Source organism: Berghia stephanieae, chromosome 7, assembly GCF_034508935.2.
Source record: "Berghia stephanieae isolate SIO BIC M18660-M18661 chromosome 7, UCSD_Bste_1.3, whole genome shotgun sequence".
Taxonomy (NCBI): Eukaryota; Metazoa; Mollusca; class Gastropoda; order Nudibranchia; family Aeolidiidae; genus Berghia; species Berghia stephanieae.
In genome coordinates, this window is record NC_088366.1 from 60,098,525 (window position 1) to 60,108,524 (window position 10,000).

The 10,000-nt window shown below is 37.1% G+C and overlaps 1 protein-coding gene across 2 annotated transcripts in view; it reads right to left on the minus strand.

Moving 5' to 3' along the window:
- LOC144977593 (uncharacterized) overlaps positions 1-10,000 on the minus strand; it is a 109,280-nt gene that overhangs the window by 19,198 nt on the left and 80,082 nt on the right. Inside the window, exons 2-3 of one of the 2 annotated variants that reach the window (XM_078922972.1) lie at positions 8,901-9,147; positions 677-710 (exon numbers count right to left, since the gene is read on the minus strand). In XM_078922972.1, the coding sequence (XP_078779098.1) occupies positions 677-710; positions 8,901-8,955 (89 nt within the window). In that variant the 5' untranslated portion in view covers positions 8,956-9,147. The remainder of the gene's footprint in view (positions 1-676; positions 711-8,900; positions 9,148-10,000) is intronic. The other variant, XM_078922973.1, reaches the window with a different exon arrangement.

Sequence of the window (10,000 nt, forward strand, 5' to 3'; positions counted from 1 at the left end):
GGCAACAGCATTGCAACCCAAAACCTGTTCTCAATGCCAAAACAAACATTTCATTTCAGTAAATGAATATTTGTATTGTACTACACAGACCATCGGATATTATGTTGTGATTATCTGTGCTTACTCTCTTTCTTTATTACACAGCTTATCAATTCTGTCCCATGGTTCTAACCAAATAGGATTCAATAGTCTGATGTCAAGTTTCCCAGCAAAGGCGGCCATCGTGGTTCTAAACAAAGAAAATCGTTACTTTTTATTATTCATGCTGGCTAGAACTTTTCATATGTCTTGTGATCAGAATGTGTAAAATTCAAAACATGATCAGATTTATACTGTTTTTTTTTATCCTCTGGATACGCTTTTATGCTCGTCGGAGAAATATTCCATAAGGGCGTCCGCCATTGTTCCGATAGTTTAGAGCCAGTTACTAAGTTACCATGCGTCATTACGAGGGAAGTGACGTTGCGACTGTTGAAGCGTATTATGGCGTCGTTTAATTATATTTATGTTGTATGAAATTGACAATATGAATTACACGCCCATCACCTAGCAGGACACTAATGTGTTCAGATGATTACCATATGATGCCCAGACATAAATATGTACACATTTATTATTTGTTGTTGTTTATGATATCGGGGGGAATAATATATTATTATAAACAAGCGTGGCTTACCTGTTGAAGCTTGTTTGTAATCTTACTGATGTACCTACAAATCAAAGATTCAAAAAGTTTATTTTTAGGCAATTGCCAATATAACTCATACAAGGAATATAATATTTCCAATCAACAAATGAAGTAAGTAAAAAAATAAATAATGAAGCAAAACAAACAATAGTAATAACAATAATAATAACAATAATGATGATGATGATGATGATGATGATTATAATAATAATAATAATAATGATAATAATAATAATAATAATAATAATAATAATAATAATAATAATAATAATGATAATAATAATAATAATAATAATAATAATAATAATAATAATAATAATATGAGTGAACATAAGTTTTCGATATAGTCCCCATATTTGTTGTTCTTTTGTCAATCATCGCTTCTCTCCTCATTGTATAATCCATGCCCACACTCCAAAACCCTAACGGGACTGGCACTCATCACTCAATTATCCCAGACCATTTAGTCTTGGCACGATAGCGTCTCAAATCTCCTACCTTTTCCAATCTCATTCAGCCTTGCTGAGTTGTAGATCATCGTATTTATGTTGCCTTGTGAAAGATAACTCTTAAGATAAATAAAAGTATTTAAAAAGTCAATTTGAGTGATAATAATAATACAGTATTTTGTAACACGCCTGACAGTAAAGATGTGTGTTTGTTGTGCTCTGGATTTTGCCTTTTTATAGATATAACTGCGTGTTTTTAAAAGTGAATCGTCTATGTAGAAATTCATTGTGATCTGGACTTTTAATCTATGTGAAAATTGTGAGTTTTTAACAGTTGAGATTTGTGATATTTTAGAAAATCGGTGTTTCAAATTTTGAGGTCAACACAAACGGTTTTCTTTGATATTAGTTCAAGTTCACCATAACAATCACCGTGTCAGTATTGTCATTATACTATGACAGCTAGTATAATAATAATAATAATGAATAATGAATGAATTTATATAGCGCCTAGATCCACAATGTGCTCAGAGGCGCTTTACAATGCAAATAAAACACATCAATAAATCGATAATTTAAGCATAAAATCTATCATATTAATCGATAATTTAAGCATAAAATCTATCATATTGGAATAGCATTAATCAATTTGTAATTTAATTACCACGCACTGTGCTACAAGATGAAAAATTAGGATATCTATAACATGCAGGCCTAATAGAAATGTTAAACATCAAATGATTTCCTAAAGAGATATGTTTTGAGTTTCTTTTTAAAATTTTCAAAAGTTGGACATATTTTGAGGGATGAAGGCAGTTGGTTCCATAAGACGGGTGCCGACTGGCTAAAAGATCTCTCGATAAAAGACGATCTACAGCGAGGAACCTGGAGGAGATCATGACCACTGGATCTAAGTTCTCTCTCCGGCACATAGAAATTAACCATGTTTTGTAGGTAAACAGGAGCTGTCTTATTAAAACATTTAAAAGCATAGCATAAAATTTTGAATATAATTTGGCTGTCAACAGGGAGCCAATGCAAAGATATTAAAATCGGGGTTACATGTTCTTTCACCCAACAACCAGTCACCATTCTAGGAGCTCTATTTTCCACTTTCTGAAGCTGTCTAATTACATATTTTGGTGACGATTGTAAGAGAGCGTTACAGTAATCTATTCTGTTAAGTACAAATGATGTCATTAATGTTTTGACAGTCTCAGTATCCAAAAAATGTCTAATTCTATAAATTTTATGGAGATGAAGATGACAAATCTGAGCAAGTTTACCAACATGAACGTTCATACACAATCGTGAATCTAAATATGCACCTAAATTCCTGACATTTCCACCATTTACAATCTTAATTTGACTACCAGCAATGCTCAATGATTCTATTTCTCTTCTTTTCCGGTTATTTCCATGAAAACTTATTATTTCCGTTTTATCTCATTTAACTTTAATTTATTTAAAACTATCCAATCTTTTATGTCTTTCACGCACGCTTCCACTCGAGAGACAATGTCCACTTTCGTATCGTTAGTAACAGGGAAATAAATTTGAGTATCGTCGGCATACAAGTGAAAATTCAACTCATACGCCGAGATTATAGCATTGATGGGTGTTGTATACAAGGTATATAAGATGGGCCCCAGGACAGAACCCTGGGGTACCCCAAACTGCAGAACACTAATATCAGAAAGAGAATCTTTAATGCAACACACTGTGTGCGGTCAGAAAGAAAAGATTCAAACCAGTCCAAAACATCATTTTGAATATTAAAATTGGTTTGAAGTCTGTTTAAGAGCAACTTCCGATCAATGGTATCGAATGCGGCACTTAAATCAAGCAGTATGAGCACTGCCGTCTTCTTATCAGCAACATAATTAACAAGATCATTGTGCACTTTGATCAAAGCAGACCCAGTGCAGTGTCCCTTGCGATAAGCAGACTGTACCATTGATCGAAAGTTGCTCTCATCTAAATAGGTATTCAATTTAGAGCATACCATTTTTTCTATTATTTTAGATAATGTACTTAAATTAGACACAGGCCTGAAGTTTTTATAACTATTTTTGTCCAATGAAGGCTTTTTCAACAAAGGGCGCACAATTGCTTTCTTTAGGCATGCTGGAACTGTCGAGGTGTGAAGACTAGATTGAACAATGTCGAGAATCACCGGCGCCAGCTCTTCTACACAATCCTTTAGAAGCCATGTAGTACAGGTAGAACTTTAATCACTAGTGTGTCGTGAAATCAAGACTTTTAGACGTAGACACATTATGGATGTTTCTGGCTCTGTTTATAAAATCTGTTATTTTTAGCCCTTAGATATCTTATCAATGTATACAAACAACACCATACCATAGTTTTTAAAAACAATGATTGTTTTGATAACCCACGACCGCAAAGGGGTGGCAAACGAAAAACAGAGAATGATACCTGTTCATATTGGTCATATATAGACCACCCTCCCCAACCCACCCGCAAAGACCCCCAACAACAATGATGACACTGCCACTGTCGTCGGCATCGTCGCTAACGTCACCATCACCACCATCATCATCGCTGACGTATTCATCGTTGTTGTCGTCATTATCGTTACCACCACCACCATCCTCGAAGTCGACGCCGCTGTTGTCAGCATCACCACCACCATTATCATCGCTGTCGTTATCTTTATCGTCAGCACCACCACCATCGTTGCTGCCGTCGTCGATATCGTCACCACCACCGTCACCACCAATGTCACCACTAGTGTCACCACCACCATCACCACCAATGTCATCACCACCATCACCACCAGTGTCACAACAACCTCCACCATTATTGTCAGAGTCATCACCATTGCCATCATTATCCTTCGTCACGTCACCATCAGATAACAATTCAATAAATATAATGCATTATAATTCTCAGTCGGTCCGAAACAAGTCCTTGCAAATCAATGATTTAATGTGTGACTCTAAAAGTGACATTGTGTTTATTACTGAAACGTGGCTAGAAGAAATCGGAGATGAAGTAATCTTACGTGAATTAACTCCTGTCAATTTTAACATTCTGTCACATCCAAGGACATCGGGACGTTGCGATGGTATATGTGCAATTTATTATAATTCTATTAAACTAAAATCGAAAAATATCACCACCTTCAGATCAAATATCCAAGATCACAGCTTTTAACATTGTATTTTTATGTTTATACCATCCATCACCATCAAAAGATTTTAAAATAACACATGCAGGCTTTATGCGAGATATGGAAGACCTAATAGAATCATATATTTCTTTTATTGATCGACTTATAATTTTAGGTGATTTTAATCTACCTTTTGATTCAACTGACTCATATTCAAAGCGTATGAGGAATCTTTTAGCCAACCATAATATTTTACAGAAAGTTTCAACTCCCACCCATAACAAAGGCAATATTTTAGATTGGGCTGCAACAAACACTACATCTTGCTCAATCTATAATTTAACCGTCCATGATAAAATCATATCCGACCACTTCATCATTATGTACAACATAAACAAATCGAAACCACCCAAAGTAAAGTGACTTGTTGCGTTCCGTAACACATGATCAATAAAAACTGAAGAATTCTCCAGCAGTGTAGAATCAGAGCTAGCGATTATTGGATTACAACTAAAAGCTGATTCCTATATTGTCACACTGCGCAAATTGCTCGACCATCATGCACCATTGCGCACAAGAAAAATGACCAGACGATAAACTGCTCCATGGATGACGAACAAAATCATGGTTGCAAAAAGAGGCCGTAGAGCTGATGAACGGCGAAGGCGAAAGTCCCAGACAAACGAAGATCATCAACTTTATAAAGATCAAGTTACCATAGTCAAAGAGACTCTATCAAACGAACGAAAAACTTACTTTGCTGATGAAATTTCCACATGTAAAAACACACGTGCTCTATTTCAAACAGTTAAAGAAATGAAGAATACAGTTGATAATAACCATTCACCAAAAGATATCCCCGAAGAAAACCTCCCAACTGCTTTTTCCAAGTAATTTTCAGACAAAGTGAATATTATAAGAAACAAATTAGATCTTCATTCGGATGTTCAAGACAATGAGGAAAATTCGGACTATGTTAGACCCCTAAAACGTATCCCTAATTTTAGTTTTTAAAATCATGTGTCATCTGATGAAGTGAAAAAAATTATCCTAGCCTCACCACCCAAATCGTGTCCCTTTGACCCGATACCAATTAATCTTTTTAAAAAAATGAAATTTCTTGACTGTTTTAGAACCTATTACTGTAATCATAAACAACTCATTGCAGTCTGGGGCTGTACCAGATTCCAACAAAAATGCAATCGTCACTCCTGTTCTAAAAACGCATAATTTAGACCCTGAAAATCTGAAAAATTACTGCCCTGTTTCTAATTTGCCTTTTCTTTCAAAAATCCTGGAATAAGTAGTACTAAAGCAGCTAAAGAATCCTCTAGATTCCAATAATCTTATGGAGCCTTCTGAGTCAGCTTACCGTGAGCATCATAGCAATGAAACCGCCCTTTGAAGATCGTGAATGACCTACTGATAGCAAGTGATAATGGTAATATATCTATCCTTACGCTGTTAGATCTATCTACGGAATTCGGCACAGTAGATCACTCAATCCTATGTGATAGGCTTTATTCTGATTTTGGCATCTCTGGTACTACTCTTTCGTGGTTTAAATCATACCTCACCAATAGGTTCCAGGCAATGAGTGTAAATGCCAAAGTTTCTAACGATGTCTCTATAGAATATGGCGTCCCGCAAGGTTTGGCTTTAGGCCCTATCCTTTATACTCCATATACTTTACCATTAGGCAGTGTAATACACTCCCATTCTGTTAGCTACCACATTTATGTTGACGACAAGCAGCTATATAAATCTGCCTCTCCTCATGTTTTCCCCTCTCTTGTCTGTGGTTTAGAAAATTATTGTGACTCCATCAAAACATAAAATACAAACTGTCTATAGGGATATAGAAGAACGAGAGCTAGATAGTCTCATCCAGGAAGTGGAGAAAGCCGACGAGAGAAGCAAACATGGTGAAAGCTGGAAACTGATAAATAGAATAACTGGTAGGAAAGCAAGTCGACAAGGGATCCTCAGGGGTAAAACAAAAGAAGAAAGAAGACAGAAATGGTTTTCACACTTCCAAACACTTCCTGGAGAAGATCCAGTCAGAGCAACGGAAGATGACGTAGAACTAGAACCAATTCTGCAAGATATCTGTATAGACGAGAGTGACTTTACAGTGAATGAAATAAAGAAGGACAAAAAGTCTCTCAGTGATGGAAAACAATCCGGACCCGATGACATCCCGCATGAAGTATGGACATTAGATACTGTGACTTAGAATTATCCTGTGAGTTTACAAATGGATTACTAACAGAATGAAAAACCAAATCGTGGTCGGAAATTGATCTGATTCCATCCAAGAGAACTAAGTGAACCAACTACAGGAATCAGCCTTGCGCTATAGTGCCAACTGCCAATAAGATGATCCTCACAGGTCACCAGAGTAGCACCCTCATCTACGTCCTTGTCAAAACGGCTTCAGACCAGGAAGATCCACGACTGCTCACCTCCTGGCATTGAGAAGGTTAATAGAAGGAGTAAAAAGTCACAACAAGAAGGCAATCATTCTATACGTAGACTTTAAGAAGGCCTTTGACTCGATACATCGCCCTACCATGATGAAAATCTTAAAAGCATATAGTATACCTCCTAAACTTTTCTCTGCTATTAAAAGAATGTATGAGAACACACGGGCAAAGGTTATCTCTCCAGATGGTGAAACGGAGCTGTTTGAGATCAAAGCAGGGGTGCTTCAAGGTGATACATTAGCCCTCTATCTCTTTGCAATTGTCCTGGACTATGTGATGAGAAAGACCTACGCTGGCATGGAGAACGAGCTGGGCTTCACGCTACATAGACAAAGAAGTAGGCGCAATCCAGCTATGATTGTCACGGATCTAGATTTCGCAGATGATCTGGCTCTACTGAACGAGGAGATGGACCAGGCACAAGAAGTCCTCAACAGACTTGAAACTGAGGCTGAACGAGTAGGACTATGCTGTAATGCTAAGAAGATAGTATTTCAAACCTACAACCAAGAAAGGCCAATTAGCATACAAGCAAAGAATGGAGAATGGCTGAAGGAAGTTGACAACTTCAAGTACCTAGGAGGTTGGACCCAAAGCAGTTCCTCTGATATTTCTGTCATAAAAGCATTGGCTTGGAGTGCATGTCACAAACTCAGGAAAATCTGGAGTTCAAACCTACAGAGGGAAATAAAGAAGAGACTGTTCCTGGCAACAGTAGAGTCAGTGCTTCTATATGGGGCAGCGACATGGACTCTTACAAAAGCCCTGGAGAAGTAACTAGACGGCTGCTACACCCGCATGCTGAGGATGGCCCTCAATGTAAGCTGGAAAGAGCACATAACAAATGAAGAGCTCTACAATGACCTCCCCCAGTGACCTCGAAGATCCAAAAAAGAAGACTGAGACTTGCGGGGCACTGCTGGAGACACAAGGAGGAGATTGCAAGCAGTCTTGTTCTATGGGAACCACCTGAGCGAACCAGAAGCAGAGGCAGGCAGAATAAAACCTACATTGACTGTCTGCTAGATGACACAGGAATGGACAACACCCGGGAGCTGCGTACGCTTATGGAGGACAGGACAGAATGGCGAAGAATTGTGGCTCATGTTGGGCGCCCCAAGGGGCGGCCTAAGTAAGTAAGTAAGTATCAAAAGTTGGATTCTAGAAAATAAGCTATTGTTAAATGAAGACAGAACTGATGTTGTTTTGATAGAAACTCAGCGAAAATTAAAGTCTATCCACTTTTCAACTCCTATACTGACTATAACTGATTGTGATATTTCTATTTCTGAAAAGGCTAAAAATTTGGGTTTCATACTGGATAGTTCTTTGTCTATGGATCCGCATTTAACAATGATGTGAAAATTATGTACTATGAGCTCCGTAAAAAATCACAAATGAGGTCGTTTTAACCTTTTAACACCTTGAAGATAATTGTCTCTGCTTTGGTCTTGTCACATCTCGACGACTGCAATTCACTGCTCGCTGGTCTCCCTAATAACAAAATAAACAAGCTCAAGATAGCACAGAATTGTGCGGCCAAGTTATTCATGGTACAATCTTAATACGAGGATACAAAGGACATGCTTCGAACCCTCCACTCGCTGCCAGTCCGGGCTAGCAAAACAGCCCTTGTCTGCTTTGGTGTATTTGAGTCTTCTGTCCCTCTCTACAGTCAAGACTTACTCCAACCGTACGTACCTCTGAGAAATCTTAGATCCCTTGATTTCAAATTGTTAGCATCTCTTAAAACTAAACATAAATATTTTATCGAAAGGTCTCATGAAATTCGGACCGACAATTTGGAATGATCTCCCTCAATCTGTGAGATATTTTAGTTCAATAGACATTTTTTAAAGAACCTTGAAAACATATCTTTTCAGAAAATATTTACTTAATTGAATTTTAAATGTGACTTTTGTATTGATGATGTTTTTTTTATGCCCGTTATATGCTCTTAACTGTTTTGATATATACTTGCAATATTATTCATACATGGGTAAACAATGTCCTTGTTTTATAAAGCGCTTTGAGGTTTCGACAAAAGGTGCTACGAAAATATGTTTATATTATTATTATTACCAGTAAAAAGCCCGCAATTTCGCGGGGAAATAACTATTTTCATTCGATATTGTACCCACCATCATTAAATGAGGGCAGATTGGTAAACAACGTTGTCTGTGTAACTTGGTACATCCTCTGTTGATTTTTCTGTGTGACCTATCATGAAGCGTTAGCCACTATTGCATCTGACCCGTGACACAGCAACATACAGTTGTTCGTCTGTGAAAACAGGCTGTGGTAAGAACATCAACTGCGAAAATAAACCTGAAGTAGCAGACGTGAGCGGACTTGAAAGACGATCCTGGGGAGGCCTTTCGAAAGCTCCTGCAAAGGGAAACAAATCAAATAATATTTCCTCAACAAACCCCAAGAACAAAATAAAACCTAGTACCTTTAACTAACCCTAAGAGTAATAGGAAAAACAAACACCTTAGCACCTTTGCTAAGACTTATGGCTAACCCTAATAAAAAAATATCCTCCGATCTCTAGCGAACCCTGATAGAAATAAAACTGCTTTGCACTACTTTTCAATACATCACAAATCAAAATGGCGGCCGAGAATCAAAACAATAGTCAAATTAGGAAATTTCAAACTTTCACAAATCTATCAAGCTTACATTCAATTTTACATTATTATTTATTTAGCGAGTTTCGAGCAGAAACATTTACATTAAAGGGAATACATTATTTTGACAAAAGATCAGTGGTGAAAATACAAATGGAAAGAATACTGGGGATGTAGGAGCTTTTGGAATATCTCCCCTTTACTTAACTAATGGAAAAACAAACACCCTAGCACCTTTACTAAGACTTATGACTAACCCTAATAGAAAAATAATCCTTCGATCTCGAGCTAACCCTAATAGAAAAGAGACCCTCGGACTGCTTTGCACTACCTTTCAATACTTCACAAATAAAAATGGCGGCTGAAAATCAAAACAATGGTCAAACTCGATCTGTCAACTTTTGGTTGTTCTTCCTGTCGTAAAAACGCCAAACTGACAACTTTTTACAGTGACAAAATTGGTTGTTTTTGAAAGTGTTAGTGTTGTCGGTACGTATTTTATATCTGTGTGACTCAACGAACATTCAAACTGACTTTAAATCATAAAAGGAATTCAAGTTATCTGTTTATCTATCTGTAAAAAATACATTTCTAATTTTCAAATCTTTCAG